Source organism: Ceratotherium simum, chromosome X, assembly GCF_057802395.1.
Source record: "Ceratotherium simum simum isolate JZ-2026a chromosome X, ASM5780239v1, whole genome shotgun sequence".
NCBI lineage: Eukaryota > Metazoa > Chordata > Mammalia > Perissodactyla > Rhinocerotidae > Ceratotherium > Ceratotherium simum.
In genome coordinates this window covers 39779303-39800213 of record NC_141940.1, presented here as the reverse complement: position 1 = coordinate 39800213, position 20911 = coordinate 39779303, and the positions used below count along the sequence as shown (strand labels likewise).

Here is a 20911-nt window from a genome sequence, read left to right as displayed (position 1 = left end):
CCCCCCCCGGCTTCTCTGGTGCCCAGCCTTGACTGTACTCTGAAGCTCAACTCGCCTGGTTCCAAAGAGCTTTCTCCAGGCATCAAGAGAGGTGCCTTCCTGCTCCCAGGACCTGAAGGCCTCCACCTACCCAGGGGTAGCCCAGGTCCCTGAGGAGAGGATACTAGGGGCCAGCTTGCCTTGAGTCAGAGAGGGGCAATGAGAGGAGAGCCAGAGTGAGCCTTTCTCTCATTCCCGAAGCTTGGGGACTCTGGGTTCCAGCCCTTGAAGAATGGAAAGTGTTCCTCGTTATCTCTACCCCAGGCCAGCCCCTTCCTACCCATGAGCCCCGCTGGACTGGCACGGTTCCCCTCCCCTCTCCCAACTAAAGAGCCCCGCAGCCACTTCCCACTATGGCAGAGCCAACCTATTCTTTAAGGCTCTTCTGGAAGCCACGGCCATAACATAACGAGACTCTCCCTTCCTAGTTTGCTTTGGCATTGCCCACGCTCCGGACCTACAGCCCCAGGGCGCAGTAAGCTTGAGGCCTTTCCCTCAAGGAGCAAGCGCTCCAGCTCAGCCCTTCGTGGCTCTGGTGGAACTGATTTGTTCTCCACCTGCCTTGGGTGTGGCTGCCCCACTCCCCCAGCTACACTCTCAGCTCCACACTGCCCTTTCCTAGCCTCTGCCACCTCCCATGTCCTCTACAGTGCTTAGCAGGGTAGGCTTTCAATAAATCCACAGTAGGCGCTGGATAAATAGCAGGCCCTTGGTCAATAAATGATGGATTGATTAAATGAAGTGTTTGGTTGCTCAGTACAAGGCCAAATGAGGTGCTGCCATCATTCATTCTCTGTGCACCTGGGCAAGCAGAGTACATTGCCTTCAAACTGGGCAGGGTTTTTTTCTTATTCTTTCTTTGTTTCTTTTTTTACTACAACTGACTATGAACTGAAAGGGCAGGAGGATAGGGAGAAGCGAGGGAGGAGTCTCAAGAAAGGGAAATTCTGCACCTCCACCTCAGGCTCTCCTGAGACAGCGGTCTTGAGCTTATCTGGTCTTGAGCTTATCTGAGGGTTCGTGAGTCTGAGCTTCAGATACAACCATGGCTGCTGGCAATTCCCACTCCACCTTTTTTATTGTATTTTCCTGTTTCTTTCTCTTTTTCTCCAACTGGAGAGCAGTGTGCCCAACCAGCCTCAGCCTGTGAGCCATTTACCTGCTGGCAACACAGTGGGACAGGCTGGGATAAAGACGAGGGAAGAGAAGAAGAGGACCTACTGGTTTAATCACAACCGTTGAGCCAATGGAATATTAGATCGATGGGGTTATTCTATGTTGTAAATAGTCAAATGAGCTTACTAGAGAAATATGTCTTAGAACCCAGGCAGCCCAACTTCACTGAGGACTCAGTTGCACCAAGCCAGTAACGTAATTTGCTGAAGAGGCCAGGAAGGGAGCTAAGAACCACTGTGAATTCAGGCCAGCCTCAAGTCACCATGAGACTTCATAGAGAATGGATTGGGAATTGGCTCTTTTAGAGCCTTCCTTTAAACAGCTTCTCCAGCTTCCAGTAAACATTTCTGCTTGGGGTCCCCAGAACAGTCCCTGAACCAACAAGCAGATACAAAAGGAAGATGGACTTCTAAGACTTGTTCTGGGGCTCCTCCAGACACAGCAGGCTGTCTCCTTAGCAGTGTATTACCAGGTGATAGCAGGAGCCTCCCACCCCACATAAAATGTCCTAAACCACATGAGCCCACAGCAGCTCACCTGCCCGCTTGCATTTGCTTCTGAGTGTGAGGGCTCAGGTGGGGATCACCTTTGCAGCCTGGCACTTGCCTCTGAGAAGACTGCTTGCCTGACACTAGGGGAGGCAGGCTTTTCCTTTGGAAGTTTGATGAGCTTACTTAGACCCCCAGTAGGCTTCTGAATGCCTGGCCCCAGGGAAGCCTGCCACTGAGCAAGTAAAAGCTTGATGCCTCAGTAAGCTGGCTCTGTTACATAAGGCACTATGCAAGATATGAGTCAAGGCCCTCAGGCCAAGGGGTGTGTGTGTGGTGGGGGAGTAAGCCAGGAAGGAGCCACTGGAACCACTTCCCTTCCTCTCACTTCTCACCCCCTTCTTCCTCAGGGATAACCATAGCCAATCACCAGCCTAGATAGCTCGGGAATCCCGGCCAGACCCCCGGCAGCTGCTCTCCATCTCCCCTGAAGAGAAGACAAGAGGAAGTGGGTTGAATACCCAAGGCTATTTCGTGAGTAAATTCTTCCTTCGAGGAAGGATGGGGAAGGTCCCTGTGGGGCTTTGTCCACAGGCGGGGCCTAATTTCAGGCTGGGCCTATTTGAGGAAAGTGTCTCCCAGGGGAGGAAGGCCGATAGCGTGCCTGGGGCATCACTGCCCAAACATGCTTCCAGCTCTTGTTTCCCCTTAGGCTGGTGTCTGCGCAATTGGAAGCTTCCCTTCAGTCTCCATGCTGGCTGGGATCTCACACCTCTTATACTATTTCCAAAAGAGCAATAGCTGCTTTGGGGCAGGGCTTTCCAGCTACAAGGTACAAGTGAATTTGATTTACCTGCTGACCGGATTCCCTCCTGCCTGGATTAGCATTTGGAAAAACTTGCTTTCTACTCACACAGACTCCCATCTTATCCCCACTCTGACTCCTTAGCTAAGCTGAATTTTGGCATGATAGACAGTGGCCTCCATAAGCCATTTTCCCTGCCCTGACTCCTCATCTAACCTGCTTTCAGGCTGGGATCTAGCCTTCTGGCCTTCACGGGGCTCCCATTAGCCCACGGGGTTCTATGGAGGGCCTACTCTGCCAAAGCTAAGGCCCCGTGGCAAAGCCCTATCCCCTGCCCCATTATTGCAGGCATTGGGACAGCACAACATGTCCTAGGCCATTATTGCTCTCTTCATCTAAAAGGGAAAATTTGTCTTTTTGACCCCTGTGGTCATGGAATGCTCTCCCTTGAGTGCAATGTGCACACAGAGTATCCCACTAAATGGGCCCAAGCTTCAGTCCCACTCAGCACGGTGCTTCTCCAGGGCTTGAGAGGCTATTGCACGACACCAACCAATTTGTTACATAAAGCCTGCCAGCCATGGCAGATTATGGTTTGTAGTTATCTTGAGGGATGCCTTACATAAGAGGAGAAAGTTCAGGTTCAGCAGAACCACAATGAGCAAACATAGTGCAATGGCCACCACCAGGTGCAGACACAGCCAACCTCATTCCTCCCAACCAGCCTAGAAGGTGGGTACAAGCGCACTGCTGGGCTCTATCACTCAAGGGACCAGAGACTTGGCAGCATTGGCCAGACACATCCGTCTCCATTTACCCAGCCTCCCTGGCCTTCAGGACCTGGACTGGAAAGGAGCCAACACTACCTGGAATTGAGAGCTTGTTAGTTTATCTGGAAGTGCAAATATAAGCAGGAGTGTTAACCTTCTCTTCAAGCAGAGAGGGAAAATAAGGTCACCCTGGAAAGAGTTATTTTCTGAGGTGTAAGCTCACATGAGTCCTCTCCTGGCAAACTTGCAGAGTGCATGAAATTCGTGCTCTGTTCTTCCCACCTTGCTTTAAGAGCACGAACCTTCCATCCAGACCTCTCGAGCTCTCATGCTGCCCAGAGCCCCATGCTGCAGCAGGCTTTCCACAGACTCCAGCCTCATCTATCCACCTCTCTTTGGCTTTCCCATGTCCCATTCCCATAGAACCCTACTCCCAGTGAGCTGTCACCCTGAAAGAAGTTCTGATAAACAAATCAACACAAAGTAGTCATTGACAAGTAATGATGTCACATGTTACTCTTTTAAAAGGTACGGTAGACCTTGGCCCTTCATGAGAGAGACACACTGAAACTTTTGCCAGTCCTTAATTCATAAGCATCCTGGAAGCATATCATTTCCCCCATAAACGTTCTATTTCCATCACTTTGTTGAACTTCTTAGCTATCTTTTCATTGCAATTACTGGCACTAGCAGCTGACTCTGGGAGGGGTATTCTCCTCCAAGAAACAGACGTTTGCTCATTTCATGAGAGTTACTACATTTGTATGGACTGACTATGAGTAGAGGACCACAAAATTGGGTTGAAAAGTGCATGCTGGGCAACTCCACTCCTAGATATATACCCAAAAGAATTGAAAGCAGGGACCCAAAAAGATACTTCTACACCACTGTTCACAGCAGCATTTTTCACCACAGCCAACAGGTAGAAACAACCCACGTGTCCACAGAAGGTTGAATGGATACACAAAATGTGGTATACATATACAACGGAATATTAATCAGTAATAAAAAGGAATGAAGTCCTTTAAATGCGACAATATGGATGAACCTTGAAAACATTATGCTAAGTGAAAGAAGTCAGACACAAAAGGCCACATATTGTATGAGTCCACTTGTATGAAATATCTAGAGTAGGCAAATTCATAGAGACAGAAAGTAGATTAGACGTTACCAGGGGCCAACGGTAGAGAAGAATGGAGAGTTATTCTTTAATAGGGACAGAGTTTCTGTTTGGGATGATGACAAAGTTCTGGAAATGGATAGTGGTGATGGTTGCACAACACTGTGAATGTACCTAATGCCAATGAATTGTACACTTAAAAATGGTTAAAATGGCAAATTTTATGTTATATACATTTTACTTCTATATATGTAAATGTGTAATATATACATATAAACATATACATATATTTTATATACATACATAAAACACACACACATATATCATATATATGATATATATATAGTACGTGCTGGTAGAGCACTAGAGTCACTCACCAGCAAAAACCTCTTGGCACATAGAATTTATATCTGTGCCTCAGCAAAAAGACAATTTCTTACATGTCGAGGTTCTCATGAGGTATCCAAACCATGAATGTTCAATTTGCAAATGCGCTTGTGTTTTTAACAGGGAATGTGCCTTAATCCAAGAGTGCCTATTCTTTGTCAGACCACTAGGCACTCAGGAAATAGTTATTTTCAATTACCTTGAGCTAGGGAAGAACTTTCAAAGCTTGATACCAAAAGCAAAAATCACAAAGGCAAAGAATGACAGGCTTAACCACACAGAAACCCAAAACCTCTCTACAGCAAAGAACTCCATCCTCAAAATCAAATGGCAAATTAGTTGACAAAGGATTGCAATCCCTAGTTCAGGATTTCTCACGGTGTGGTCTGCATACCACTGGTGCTATGGGAGAAGAGTTTTAGATGGTATACGGACAGAGAACTGAATCTTAGAGTATGAATTTAGGCACTACAGCAGGCAGGCAGGAGACTAGTTTTGCCCCTCAAATCGCACCGTGTAAGTGGCTATGTCCTCAGAAGTCAAGCCCAGGAATATACATTTATGAAATCGTTAGTTCTAAGACTCAGAGAAGCACAAATAATTTTTTATGCACATTTTCTTGGAAACCTGATCTCTGAATCTATACCTTTCCCCTTACTCTATATATCAACTCAATGGGAAAGGTTAAATGAATTAGCACACATAAAGCAATTAGAAATCTTTGCTGTTATTTTCTGAGTATCTAAGTGTGGGAACCAGTTGCTGCCAGCTCAGAAGCTTAAATTTTTTCATAGGCTACATTTAAATTGGAAATTTTAGCTGTTTGCCTCCTTAGTTTTCCAGTTTTAGAAGCATATTCAAATGATAAGATGGAGTCCCCTAATAATAAGGTGACCAACCACCCCAGTTTCTCTGGGACTGTCCCAGTTTGAGCATTGAATGTACTATGGCCCTGAATGAGAGGGTTGGTCACCCTACCTAATAAAGACATTTTAACCATTTGCTTAGTTTTTGGGCTAATATTTACCTATGCTTAACAATTCTTTCTTCATAGACAATTCTTTAGTCTCTGACTGATGTTATATGGAGTTGTGGCTCTGCTCTTCACTGTAAGGCATTGGGCAAGTTACGTAATTTTCCCAAGTCTCAATTTCCTTCATTATAAAATCAAGAAGGGTGATAACAGTACCCATTTAATTGGGTTGGTGTAAATATTAAATTAGATTATGAAGATATAATGCTTAGTACATATTGTAAATGCTCAAGAAATATTAGCTATAAAATCTATTATAGTTATTAGTTACCTAACACAAGATTGAAGGGATGGTATTTAAAACACAGCCCCCCCCTCAGTAGTTTAGAGGCACCATTTACATACCAACAACCTGCATGACCATTACCGCTGATTCGTATGTATATACACAGCACTGTCTATCAGGACTTCTACCAGGCTATTAGTTACTGCATCTGGTTCAAACCGAAAAAAAATCACATTTAAACTTTAATAACGATTTTCCAAGACTAATTTAAAGTCATAAAATCTTTACATATGACCACACCAACAATTAGGCAGTCATCTAACCAAAAAACCTTTATTGAGTGCTGGTTGTATAACCAGAAGCCAAGGAAAAACCAAGCAAGTGTAAAACACAGCCCTGCCCTCAAATTGCTTATACTCTTGTGTTCCAAGGAAACCAAAAGCTAAGCTGAGAGCCAGGGACAAGTCAAAGCAGACAAACCAGATAGAAATCAAGAATGCGCCCGCTCTTAGTCCCAAGAACATAGGAGCCCTTGCAGCAGGGGAGTGAGCTGCAGGAGGAGGAGCAGAGAGAGTCGCTTCTCCAGAAGAGGCCACCTTGAAAGTAAACAAATTAAAGGAAAAAGACATCCAAGCAGGAATTTGAAATATCAAATCATTAAATTCAATAGAAGTAAGAATGATGGCATTTGAAATATCAAATCATTAAACGGAATAGAAGTAAAAATGATGGCTGAGTTATGAAGATAAAATCCCAGGGAATAAATGAAGTAAGAAAGAGGAAATTTTCACTTTGAAGAAGGCTGTCCAGCTCAGATATTGGAGAAGTCCCATGACTAGCAATAATGGTCTCCTACTTGCTAATGAGCATGTCATACTGGGCAAAACCCAAACGAAATTCAGAATCCACAATCTCTAACGTCCCAGTTGTCCAGGAAAATGAGAGAATGCTTTGTCCTGCTAGAACTATAAGGCTGTTACCAGGGGACCCTGTCACTCCCCAGCCTCACTTGAAGTCTGAGGGCTTGGTGGTTCACTGCTCAGCTGTTTGGGACACTGACTTGCTCTAATCCCAGGAGGCAGGGTGCTCAGGTACACAATTCCGACAATCCCAACAATTCGCCCTGCTCCCTCCACCAGTGCCCTCAGCACCCCACACCCCACCGTGTAGCATTTCCAGGCTTTTCCAAGAACCAAGAGTCAATAGACCAGTGTCAATGGAGTAGGTGACAAAGGAGGTTTTTCCATTTAAGAAACCCAGACAACCAGAAAGCCTCCCAAGGTGTGGCACAAGCGAACACTTTGATCTCAGGCTCTCAGCCTCACACCTCACTCCCCTAGGTCCAACCCTCCTAGGCCCAGAACCTAGGAATCAGAGCTGAGGAAGCATCCTCTCTTACACTTCACCAAAGCCATTTTGGGGCAGTTTCTCTCCCAATTGAAAGAGTGCAAACGGTACAGGCACTCTTTCCAGGTGTCTCTGCTACCCCTCCCCTCCCCCTCCCCCGACGCCACTCTCCTACTGAGTGGAGCTGGATTGTTAAGAGCCTGTTAGGGTTTTAGCTCCGCAGGGTTACAGCACCTGGGGTCTGAATACACTTGCAGTCATCTTTCACCAGAAATGAAGATTCCCTCAAAATCTGTTCCCTATGTGGCCTGGTTTCTTTGAGCTAATGAGATAAATTGTTGCCTAAAGTGAAATAATAGATGAGAAAAGGCTTCGATGGCATGGAAAATGCCTGAGAAATACAACTTGTTATAATAATACTAAACGAGGTTGGCAGCCCTGATTGTCCCCTCCAGGAACTTCTGGGGCTGAGAAGGCAAACCTGGTCTTAGCACTAAGTGAGGGTAGTTCTTGCCTATCTCAATTGCTTTTAAAATTTCTTATTTGTGCCTCACCAAAAAGCCATCTAATTATTAGAATATTCTCTGGATGCTCAAATTTTCTTATCACCTTATCTGAGCACAGCATCTGCCCACGACCTGGAATCTCGGAACTAGAAGGAAGCTTAAAGACCAAAAGAGGTCAGGTGACTTGCTTAGGTTCACTCAGTGAGGTAGAGCCATAACTTGTACTACAACTGAGGTCTCCCACAACGGGGTTCTCTTTCTTTTCCATAACCGTCGTCAGTGAGAAAGAATAAAATCCACCCCCATACACAGACACACACACACCCCCCCCCAATGCCCTGTCCTGATGGCTCTAAGAACACCAAACCCACGGCTGGATTTCCTGAAGTTGCCTCCCATGCCTTGAAATTGCCTCAGTTGACCCTCCAAGACGGGCTCTCACCAGAGTGTCTCAGACTAGAGGACAGCAGCAACCTTGGGTCTTCCCATTGTGTTCCACCCCTCCCCTCTCCCTTCCTTGCCCTTCAGCAGGATCTCTAGAAAGTCTGACCCGCATTCGAACACACACCTGTGCAACATAGATTCATCCACTCTCCTGTCCTAGGATGCTCTCTGGGGCTGCTTTTAGCGGTCATTCGAAATTGAAGGCTGTGATCCATGGAGGAGGTAGGGGTCCCCCCATTTAGAGTCTCAAGAAATTCTCAGGGGTCTCCTACTTTTCTTATTCCCACCCTCCCCTACACCAGCAACAGCTTAATTTGTCTGGACGTTTTGCGCGCCCTCACTGTCAGTCAGGGCCACTCAGTGATTTAAAAGCCCTTGCAGTTTCAATACGAGTTTGCACATTTAAAAATAGACTTTGGAGGAGGGTGGAACTCAGATCCCAAGAGTATCCCAGGGCAGAATCTCCCAAGTGGCTGTGGAAATGTATGCATTTGAGAAGGGGGTGCGGCCAGCTACCCCCAAACCATCTAGAGCTCTGTCCACCTTCTGAACTCCAGCATCTTCCTAGAAAAGCCTCTGCAGGCACCCTTCAAAATAGAGCTCCCACCTGCCAAGCCTCCCCTCAGCCCCACAGGACTCCAGGTAGCCTCAGGGTCCACTCATGGCAGCGTGGGAGCCTGACGTCCCCAGGAACTTCTTGGTTGCCCCTTTTGTCAGAGACGAGGGTCCAGCAGAGGCTGGTGCGAGCCGGGACGGCGAGCCTCCCCCTGCCACCCCCCGTGTGCCCAGCCACCCACCTGTGGAAAAAGAGCAGGATGGAGAGCATGGTCTGGTCGATGTTGCGGTTGCAGATGCCCTCGTTGATCAGGTAGCAGGGGTCCCGCAGCACGGGCTCGAGCGAATCCTGCCGCATTATGCTGTTGAGCTTGTCGGTGTTGAGGTTCTCAAAGATTAGCTTCTCCTGCAGCTGCCGAAAGTTGTTCACGGTAGGGCTGCCCGGGTTGTTGTTCTCCCCGCCGCTGTCTCCCTGGAGGCCGCTCCGGTGGGCCAGGTCCAGACAGCAGTTGCAGCAGTCGAGGCCGACAGGTGAGCGGCAGTCGGTCTTGGGCTGGGCCATCTTCCCAGGCTCGGGGGACGCCTGGCCTGCGAGGTCAGGGGCAGCTGGCAGGTGCGCGCCCTCTGGGCTGATCTGAGGGGACTCCAGGGTGTCTGGAAAAGACAAGCTGTGCGGAGAAGAGTTGGAAATTAGCGCCTAAAGCCAGCCACCCTCGGCTCGGTCCTCTTCTGGCTGTGCTGCTCGGGGTGCGAATACAAACAGCTGGACAAACAGCTCCGAGCGGATCCTTTGGGCTCACTTCCTCCTCCTCCTCCCCCTCCTCTAGAGGCTGGGGCCGCCCCCTGAGGTGCCACACGAGGACCCAGCGCAGTCCCAAGTTTCCCAAGTGTGAGCGGGGCTCGGGGCGGACCTGTGGCAGCAGGAAGGGCGGGCAGCAGGGCAGAAGGAGAACCGGGGCGCGCCCTCGCTCCTTCCCTCCTTTGCTCCCTCCCTCCCCGGCTCGCTGGCTCTACCGCTCTCGGGCTCCCCTGGGCTGTGCCGGCGGAGCGGTGGCAGGAGCCGAGAGCGAGTGAGCGAGTAAGCTAGCCGCACGCCCAGGAGTCAGCACTAGGCTGTGACAGCATGTAAATTACCCCGGAGGGGCCGGCGGAGAACGCTCAGCCGCCGCTTCCCCGGCGAGCGTCGGCCCCGGAGCCGGCTCGGTCCTGCCCCCAATCCTCCGCCCCTGCCCCGCCCGCACCCTCGCGCCCTTGCACCCACACGGCCGCTCGCACCCTGGCCCGTGCTCCCGGGAGCCCGGCCCGGCTCTCCCTCCCTCCGCGAGCCCGGCGCCTCGGCTCGGGCTCTCTCGCTGCTCAGGGCGCATCCTCGGCCAGAAATCTACGAGCAGCCGCCCGGGGCCGCCGCACCACCCTGGTCTCGCGCTCGGCGGGAGGGCAAATGTCTCTCGTCCCACCGCGGACGGGTCCCCCTACAGGAGAGACGCCGCTCTCGAGAGCCCGTCTTGTCAGCCTTACACCGTGGCCCTCCACAAGCCTGTTTTCGGGGGGCGGGTTGCAAAGAGAGCGGTTGCCCCCGCAGAGAGCCTGAGAATGTCAGGCACACATCAGGAGGACCCACTAAACGCCTTGAACAAAACTCACAGAAGCACGCTCAAACTCTCCTCGGTTTTTGTCCCTTCCTCCTCACTTCACTTATCTCCCCCTTTTCCCCACTTGCTCTCTCCTCTCTTCCTGAACACCATCTGAGGCGATCTCTGTCCCGGCTTCCGCGAATGCCGGCTCCCCAGCAGGCTTCCCGCTGCCCGCCCCTCTCCCTCTCTTTTCCCTCTTCTCGGTTTGTGCTCCCTCACTCCGAAATCCCCCTCCCCCACCTTCCTTCTCTCAGCGTTTATTCTCCCACTCTTTTCCTTCTCTCTTGTTTTCTTTTCCTCTTTTCTCTTTCTTTCCCCATTCCTGCTCTCTTCCCATTCTTTCTTGCCCCGTTTCTTTCCTTATGTCTTTTTCTCTCTTACAGTATTTCCTCATTTACCCCTTTCCTCCCCCATTCGTCTTTTTGTCTCCCCGGGTTCTTTCCTCCCACTTCATTTCCCTCGTTTTATTTTCCCCTCGCTCCCCTCACTTCAGCACCGCGTCTTTCTCCTCAGTTTTTCCCCTTTCTCCTCACCTCACTTATCTTCCCCTCCTCTATTTGTCCAAACTTGCTCTCCCCGCTCTTTTCGGATCCCCACCTGCCACCTTCTCTGATCTCTGTCCTTACTCTTTAAGAGATGTGGTGAGCAGATATTCACGGGCACAGGAGTGCCGTAAAACTGCGGGCTGAGGGGTTCTCGGCTCTGAGGAGAAGACGACTCGGGAGCTGAGGAAAGGTGAAAGAGCAGATTTGCGGAGAGCAAGGCGGGCTGGTGCCCTGGGTCGTACCCCAGCTTTGTGAGATGTAGGGATGTGATGAGTGGGCAAGTGGTAGACTTGCTGGGTGTCTCAGGACTTGGAGACTTGGAATACTCTGGATGTATAGGATTCAATAATTATTGGTGCCTGAAAAAAATTCAAAATACTCATGATGTTCAGTTTTCACATAAAACTCAAATGGATTTCAGTTTGTCAGTACTCCCCACCCTCCCTTCAGTTCCCTTCATTCACAAGCCCATGGCCATGCAATAGAGCAGTATATACCGCCATCTTGTGTTTAAGACGTGAATATGCCCTGCCTGGGTCACGGAGTTAGATCTTTGCGAGACGCCAGAGGTGCCTCCTAGTGGAATCCACACTGCGTTGGTTCTGAGAGTAGGAAGAAAGGGGAGGCAGATCCTTTACACGAAGAGGGCGCATGGCCAAAATTTTTGGCTGAACACCAGTCAGAGCAGAGCCACCGTCTTTCTAGTGGAGCTCCACTTGCCTGGGTCCCTGTGTGTTGGGCTTCCATATATTTGAATTCCCTCCAGATGCCACAAGCATCAGCCCTGTGATTAGGAGCAAAGTACAACCAACAAACCCCTGTTCCCAAGGCTCTGTGGGTCTTACACCAGGCCAGGCAATTTTCAGAAATGGGGGGAAGACAGTACTCTCTCGGCTGTAGGGGCCCGAAAACCAAAAACAAGCTGTATCCCTGGCTCCTGACAGGATCCCAAGATCAGAGATGAGAGAGGTGTTTGGAGGTCACTAACCAGACCAGCAGGGCTGAGAATATGGTCCCTGTATTCTCACAAACTTCTGAGAATTCGGTTTGCTCTCTCAAAAGCCAATCCTTCAGATGCATTAATTTTCCCTTTTCTTCTTCTTCATTGTCTTTTTTTTTTAATGTTCTTGGGTAAAAGCCAGAGAAGGTAGTAGAATATGAAATTTCATATGCATTGTGTAGACTTATAGCCTACTGAATTGTTTTTTAATTACAGTGTTTATGATTTTCCCTCTTGTTTATAATTATTTTATGTTAAATGTTATAACAAAATATATTAGTTCCATAAATATTTATTTAAGTGGTATTTTGAGAACTGCTGGGGCCTTTTGCTTCTTTGCTTGCCTGAGTTCTCTTATCTTTGCACATAACCTTGGGACAAGGCCCTGGTGGAAGTAGGCATTTGGCACCATTAAACTCAAGATTTTGTCCCCTTGACATTTCCCTTGTTGTAGTCCTTGCTCTCAAGCAGTATTGTTAATAATTCAACACAGCTTTGCATACTATATCCAGGCTGATCAAGAGCAAATATAACTTAGATATAGAAACATCTAGATAGTTCGGAGATAGAGTTCAGAAAGCTGCCGTGTGTTTGCATACAAGGCCAGCTTGTATTGACATATAGCACACCTCCGTGGGAAGGCTGACTGGGCAGGGCCGCCTTGGCTCTTCTCTGTAAGGCCTTGCTTTGCTCACATATATTGTGTTAGATGGAGGCTCCAGGCAGCAAAACATTCTTGTATAAACCCAGCCAGCAGAGGGGTGCCCCACTTCCTGACAGAGCTGGTAGCTTTCTGGGTGGAGCAGAAAGGAAATATAAGAGGTGTCTCCTTCTCAGATGGAGTCATTCAACAGTCACTTACTCTGCACTTGCCTTGTGCCAGGTACAGTGTTACTGGGAATAAGAGGTAAATAAGACATAGCCCAAGTGCCCAAAGAATTCATGATTTAGCTGGCAAACAGATATGTAAACAAACAAAAACAGTACAAATGGGAAGTGAGGATGGAGGCCTGGTGTGTGTGTGGGGGAGCAAGTGTTGTGGGAGTGTAGAGGAGGGGTCAGCTCTGGAAGGAGGGAATGGCAATCTAGGTGGAGAGAGTAGAGAACAGAGGCCTGGAGGTGAGAACAGGTGTATGCTGGGGGCCAGGTGTGGATTACGAAACGGGTCAGTGTTACTGGAGAATAAGATGTGAGAGATGGAACAGTGAGAGTCGAGGCTGGAAAGGGATTCGGGAACCGTGTTTCAGGGGACATCGTGTGAAACATTAAGGAAATCCTCCCACTTCACAAGTTTGCCGTGCATTTAGCAATTATTATTATTATTTTATTTTTGGTGAGGAAGATCGGCCCTGAGCTAACATCTGCCAATCCTCCTATTTTTGCTGAGGAAGACTGTCTCTGGGCTAACATCCATGCCCATCTTCTTCCACTTTATATGGGACGCGGCCACAGCATGGCTTGCCAAGCGGTGCGTTGGTGCGCGCCCGGGATCCGAACCGTCGAACCCCGGGCCGCCGCAGCAGAGAGCGCGCACTTAACCGCTTGTGCCACCGGGCCAGCCTCTACATTTAACAATTATTAAGAAAAAGAATAGGGCCGGCCCGGTGGTGTAGCGGTTAAGTGCATGCACTCCACTTCAGCGGCCCAGGGTTCTCAGGTTCGGATCCCAGGCACGCACTGAGGCACTGCTTGTCAAGCCATGCTGTGGTGGCGTCCCATATAAGGTGGAGGAAGATGGGCACGGATGTTAGCTCAGGGCCAATCTTTCTCAGTAAAAAAAAAAAAATAAGGAGAGGATTGACATCAGATATTAGCTCAGGGCTTATCTTCCTCACACACAAAAAAATAAAAAAAATGGAAAAAATATGTTAAAAAAAGAATAGATATAATTTATTGAGTCCTTGCTATGTGCCGGGCACTTTACATATATTATATCATTTAATTCTCACAACAACCTTATGAAGTAGATATTATGATTCCAGTGATGTGATGGGCTTGGGAAAGTTAAAGAAGCTCTCAGGTCACATAAGTAGTAAGTAGTGGCGTTTGGATTTGAACCCACAACTTTCTGACTTCAAAACTTGTGCCTTTAACCATTAGGTGATTTTTTTAATGACGGGTTTATCAAATATTACAAAGCATAACATCTGTTTTAAGAAGACTGCATACTCAAAATAAAAGTGCAATCGATGATTTAATGACTAATATATTTAAAGACATTTATTTGTACTGTGGAAAGCCGAGAAGGAAATTGACAAATCTGGTATAATAACTGGTATTATAATAGCTGACTTTTTGATTACCTACCATGTACCAAGTGCTTTACATGGCGTCATCCAATTCAATTATCACAACAATCCTGTGAGTTAGATACTACCATCATCCCCAATTAAGAGACAAGGAAACTGAGGAACAGAGAGGTTATATAGCAGATAGGTGGCTACCCTCTAAGCACTTACAGTCTAGTTAGGTTCAAGTTAAGGCACACAGCAGCGATTTTTAGGCAAGCCCATTTCCCTAACATCGATATTCAATTTTGTTAACTTTTCTTAACTGGAGAAAGCAGATTATCTTTCCTGAAACTTTTCACAATTGTTCATCATAGATTTGTAGACTGTTATAGCTGGTAAGCGTTTAAAACCTTCTAGATCAGGCATTCTTAACCTTTTTTGTGCCAAGGACACTTTTAACAATATAATGAAGCCTAAGGACCCCTTCTCAGACCAAGGTTTTTAGATACATAAAATAAAATACATAGGATTACAAAGGAAATAAATTATACTGAAATGTAGTTATGAAAATATTAAAAACAGAAGATTGTGATATAGTTATATAAGTGTTTGTTATTAATGTAGTAAATAAGAAGATCTAGATGCAGCTCTGATAACCATGGTGACTTCAAAGTAACAATGAGTGTAAAAATATTTAAAGACCCCTCTAATAACAGTAATGTAGCATAAAACTGTTTGCAATCTCTACCAGTGACAAAGTCACAGGTACTGCTAATACCACTGTGATCTGTTCTCTGCATTTATAGTTGAAGGAAATCTAAATTTCAGTTAGAGGTTGGTGAAAATAAAGATGTAATATTTTTCCATTGAAGATTTTTTATCCTCTGAATTTTTTGAAATCCTTGTTATAGACCAAACACCTTATAATATTAATAACAATAGCTAACATGAAGGAGCCTTTACTATATGCAAGGCACTATGCTGGGGGCTTTACAACCATTTTCCATTTATTCCTCATAGCAAGCCTATGAGGTAGCCTTGTTTTACAGCTCTCAGAGAGGTGCAATTAATTTTCCAAGGTTACACAGCTGGCAAGTGGAAGAGAACGACAGAAATTTATTGTCTCACACTTCTGGAGGCTAGAAGTCCAAGATCAAGGTGTCAGCAGAGTTGGTTTCTACTAAGGCCTCTCTCCTTGCCTTGTAGATGGCTGTCTTCTCCCTGTGTCTTCACATGATCTTCCCTCTGTACGTATCTATGTCCAAATTTCCTCCTCTTATAAGGACGCCAGACAATGGAATATTATTCAATGCTAAAAAGAAATGAGATAGCAAGCCATGAAAAGACATGGAGGAACCTTCAATGTATAGTAATAAGTGAAAGGAGCCAATCATATTGGATTAGGGCTCACCATAATGACTTCATTTTAACTTAATTGCCCCTTTAAAAATCCCGTTTTCAAATATAGTCACATTCTGAGGTACTGGGGGTTAGAACTTCAACATATAGATTTTGGAGGGGGACATAATATAGCCCATAACAGATCCCAACCACAAGGATTCAGATTCAGTAGGTCTGGGGTGGGGACCAGGGATCTATAATTTTAAAGGTCCCCAGGTGATTCTTATAGACAGACACGTTTGGGAGCTATTATGTTCTCTCAATCACAAACTTTCTTAGCACAGTGCTTGGGCATGGTAGATGCTCAATAAATATTTGTTGATTGATTGAGGAGATGGAGATGAGCAACTGGGGGAAATTTTAAAGTGTCCTTGGGGATCATCACATAGAAGTTAGACAGTTAGAGGTCTCAAATAGTATAGACAACTCTGTTTGCAGATAGGGAGCTGGACTACATGATCTCAATGGCCACCTCTTCTTACTTTCAGTTTTTTATATGCAAAAATAACAAGGTGCAAATTTATATGCAAGCATTAAGAGAACATTAACTAAGAACTGATTTGAATGTGATAGAGTTAATAAGAAAACAAAGTAGATCCTATATATGTAGGATATTTGAGTCTTTGTGATTATGTATATATTTCTATATGGAGCTTCGCCTATGTGTGGATATTGTGTGTGTATATGTTGGGGGATATTTGAATATGGTTGTGTATGAGTGAGAGGGATATGTATAGAAGGGTGTGGGAATGGGCACTTGTATCAAGTTTCTTAATCCCAGTTGAGGGCCACTTTACTCTCCCCTCACAGAGCTCAATAAATGGTTACCATTATAATAGTTTAAAAAATAGTAATAGCAGGGGCCTGCCCGGTGGCTCAAGCGGTTAGGTGCGCACGCTCTGCTGCGGTGGCCCAGGGTTCGCCGGTTCGGATCCCGGGCGCACACCGACGCACCGCCTGTCAAGGCATGCTGTGGCAGCGTCCCATATAAAGTGGAGGAAGATGGGCACGGATGTTAGCCCAGGGCCGGTCTTCCTCAGCAAAAACAGGAGGATTGGCAGATGTTAGCTCAGGGCTGATCTTCCTCACAAAAAATAAAAATTAAAAATTAAAAATAGTAATAGTAGTAGTAGTAATAAAAGGCTCCAGTACTCAAGAATCTCTAGTTTTTCTAGGTCTTCTTTAAATATTGATTTATTTTGCTATGGTTTGGTTTTCCATCCTTCTATTAGAACTGGGACTTACTCTATTCAGAATTGACACATTTTTCTCTTGCTTAATATATATCCTCCTGTGGAAGGATTCCAACTAAATTGTTGACAGTGGTTACCTCTAAGGAGGGCTCGAGATTAGGCACTGGGGAAAAGGAATGAAGGAAAGGGACTTTCTAGTTTTATCATTTGCCCAAAAGTTAGTATGTTTTACTTATATAAATTGAAGATTTTTATTATAAAAGTAATACAAGATTATTTTAGAAAATGGCTGGTACAGGATGTTATGAAGATTCTCCCACAAATCTAACAACCAAGAGCAACTTTTATCTCGGCCTCTTTTTTTTTTGTGAGGAAGATTAGCCCTGAGCTAACATCCAATGCAAATCCTCCTCTTGTTTTGCTGAGGAAGATTGGCCCTGAGCTAACATCCGTGCCCATCTTCCTCCACTTTATATGGGACGCTGTCACAGCATGGCTTGACAAGCGGTGCGTCTGTTCGCGCCGGGATCCAAACCTGCGAACCCCAGGCCGCCGCAGCAGAGCACGTGAACTTAACTGCTACGCCACCAGGCCGGCCCCTCAGCCTCTCTCTTTATAGAACTATTTCATGGAGATCATATATTATTGCATCCTAATATCTACAGTGTTTTCTTCTGGAGCTCATAGTCTGGTATTTGAGTGAGCGTGTGTGTGTTATGAGATGAAAGTTGTGATAGAAGGAAGCATAGGGTGGTGGTGGAAGGAACACAGAGTGGGTGCACCTAACCTGATTAGAAAGATCAAGGAAGACTTCCTGGAAGAGGTGGTGCCTGAACTGAGCTTTGAAGGATGAATCGGGAAGGCCGAGCCCATTTTCTTGTGCCTAGTAGGCATTCACCTACTGAGATAGTGGATATAAAGCACTTAGTGCCTAGCACATAGTAAGAGCTCAATAAATGGTAGATATCATTACTATTACCTGACCCTTTCCAACAAACTTGAATGACAACTTGTGTTTGCTATGAGGAATCAATGAGATAACGCATATAAAGTACTTAAGAGAGTGTCTGCACATAGTAAGTGTACAGTAAATGGTGATAGTTGATAGTGTTGTTAGTGGTGATTTTTTATCTTTAGATTCTACTGGACTGAGATGGACTGTTCTGTGTCTGATTTTCTGGGTTGTCTGATTCTGCACTTTGTCCTCTTACATTATTTCAGATGTAATGTCTCCAAGCATGCTTAGGTTTGGAGCTTTTCCTTATAGCAACAGCTGACCCAACCACCACTCCCACCATCACCAGTCACGTGGTGTGCTCAAGTTGTAGTTTCCAAAAGCATATAGAAAATAGAGGAGCTGATGGTGGAAGAAGTGGAGCAGAACCTTGGCTGCCTCAGAAAATATTTTCTGTGTAGTTGAGGGGATAGTCTCTGGTTTTCTGATCAGCAGAGCGCCTGTATTGCTAAGCTGAAGGCAGCTGGTAGAAGTGAATCAAAATCTTTCCCCATCTTTCTTGGGCACTTTCATTGTATGCATCAGAGGGTAGAGTGTATACAGGCCACAAATATGCTCCTCAGCCCAGCCTCATCTCCTCACAAGAGCCAACAGAAACTCCTTCCCCACTAGCAATGGGCAGTCACTTTTTTCCCCAGTTTCCCCAGCTAGTGCAGCCCTTAGTGTTTTTTGCAGGGCTTCGTGGAGATTTTAATGGGCATTTATAAATGGTGGGTATCAGACATTGCTAGCTTGCTGCCTTATTAACCCAGAGTTCCCCTGGATGTAACTGATCTTCTTGCTAAAGACTTCAGAGAGAAGGCACAAAAGTCCCCTGCTTTTTCATGGTCCTTTGTTTCTAGCTTTCCACCACTCTCCATCCTGGGGACCCTGTTTCCACCAGTCATCTCATATTCCCCAATACAGGAGTCCTCTTCATTTTTGTAAGGGAAAACTGTGTTGTACTTTCCTGAAGCTTTGATCTCCTCTGGAAAGAAGGAGGTTAAGGGCAGAGGGAAGGTGACTGAACCTGGGGGCTGGCTGTCAGGGAGTGAAGAGGATTGGTGGGCAGGGGCGCTGCTTCCTGTCTTGCTCTCCGAGCTGAGAATCCAGGCAAATTGCAGAGAGCAGGGCAGGAGGAGGGTAACCATCTTGCAGAGATAGCTTGTAAGGCCTTGATATTGTCTGTAGATCCCTAGCTACTGATTAGGAGCCCCTGACCTAATATAGTAGAAAAATGTTTTGTGGTGTTGTTGTTGTTGTTGTTGCTGTTTTTTAATATCCTTCCTGAGGGGTATCTCCCTTCCTGTATTAGCTTTCTGAATCTTGATACCATGCACTCAGCTTGATCTATTTGCCCTACTTTCCGCTCCTTGGAGCATTCTTATTTACCTTTCAGCCACCTCTGGAATCCTGGACTTGGTTTATCTAGCCCTTTGTCACCACTCCATATGTAGACATACAGGCAGCCTCCAACTTGTACACAGGCTGAGATCTCAAAGTTCATTCTGAAGTCAATTGTTTGGAAGGTGACATGCATTTTTTCATAGGACAAAAAAATTGTTATAAATGGTAGTTACATTTCCAGGCCAGCCCACAAAAGATATTTTTTTACCTTTAATGTACTAGAACTGTGGGCCATTTGCAATGAAAAAGTAGAAAATCTTACTAATTCAGCAAAAACAGGAGACATGGAATAAGAAATGCTTTAGCTTGACTGCTGGCTGGCGCTGGAATCAAGGAGGTTGAATTGGGTGGATGGGGCTTTCATGAGGCCCTTATGGGGACCTTCGGGGACTTTGGAAGGCTACAGAGGGTTGGTCGTAACACTAGTTCTTTATTATTTCTAACTTCACTTCAAAACTAATGGCTTTTTTTCTTTTTTTTGCGTGAGGAAGATTAGCCCTGAGCTAACATCTGTTGTTCATCTTCCTGCTTTTGCTGAGGAAGATTGGCCCTGGGCTAACATCCGTGTCCACCCTCCTCCACCTCATACGTGGGACGCCTGCCACAGCATGGCTTGATAAGCAGTGCGTAGGTCTGCTCTGGGGATCTGAACCCGCAAACCCCGGGCTGCTGGAGCAGAATGCGTGAACTTAACCACTACGCCACTGCGCCGGCCCCCAAAACTAATAGCTTTTAATAATGACTATTATATACTGAGCATCTACTGTGTGTCAGGTACTGTGCCAGGCAGTTTGCATGCCTCCTCCTCATTTCATCCTCACCACAGCACTAATAGGTAAACACTGTAATCTTTCTTTTACAGATGAGGAGACTGAAGCTCAGAAAGGTCAATGAGCTTGGTGAAGATTACTCAGACAGTACAATTGGAAACCAAATCAGTGGTTTCCCACTCCTCAAACCCGTGCTTTACCATATGTACCCAGCCACCCTTTTCTTTTCCCTATCCAGATATATCATGAGCACTACTCCTAGGGCTGTTATCCATGATTAGAGCTATTTGTTAGTGCACAAAGCAAACAAAGATCAGAGAAATCAAGAGAGGTGGAAGGAGAGAGAAAAGGAAGGAGGAAGGGAGAAAGAGTTTTGCTATGCAAAAGTTCAACTAAGAAACCAGGTACAGGGCCGGCCCTGTGGCTTGGTGGTTAAGTGCGCGCGCTGCGATGCTGGTGGCCCGGGTTCGGATCCCGGGTGCGCATCGAGGCACTGCTTCTCCGTTCATCCTGAGGCCGAGTCCCACATACAGCAACTAGAAGGATGTGCAGCTACGACATACAACTATCCACTGGGGCTTTGGGGGGAAAAATAAAATAAATAAAATCTTTAAAAAAAAAAAAATTAAAAAAAAAAAAAAAGAAACCAGGTACAGTCACGCATGGCTTAATAACAGGTATATGTTCTGTGAAATGCATCATTAGGTGATTTCGTGGTTGTGCGAACATCCTAGAGTGTACTTACATAAACCTAGATGGTATAGCCTACTACACACCTAGGCTATGTGGAACTGTTCTTATGGGACCACTGTCGTATATGCGGTCCATCGTTGACCAAGA

The 20911-nt window shown here is 46.3% G+C and overlaps 1 protein-coding gene across 4 annotated transcripts in view; it reads right to left on the bottom strand.

Moving 5' to 3' along the window:
* The window catches only part of TSC22D3 (TSC22 domain family member 3), an 84865-nt gene that overhangs the window by 48490 nt on the left and 15464 nt on the right, over nt 1-20911 (bottom strand). The window contains exons 1-2 of one of the 4 annotated variants that reach the window (XM_087427115.1): nt 10541-10661; nt 9139-9564 (exon numbers count right to left, since the gene is read on the bottom strand). In XM_087427115.1, the coding sequence (XP_087283241.1) occupies nt 9139-9458 (320 nt within the window). In that variant the 5' untranslated portion in view covers nt 9459-9564; nt 10541-10661. Of the gene's footprint in view, nt 1-9138; nt 9565-9807; nt 9875-10171; nt 10279-10540; nt 10662-20911 lie in introns of those variants that run through there. The other 3 variants (XM_014795316.2, XM_004440459.3, XM_087427114.1) reach the window with 3 other exon arrangements.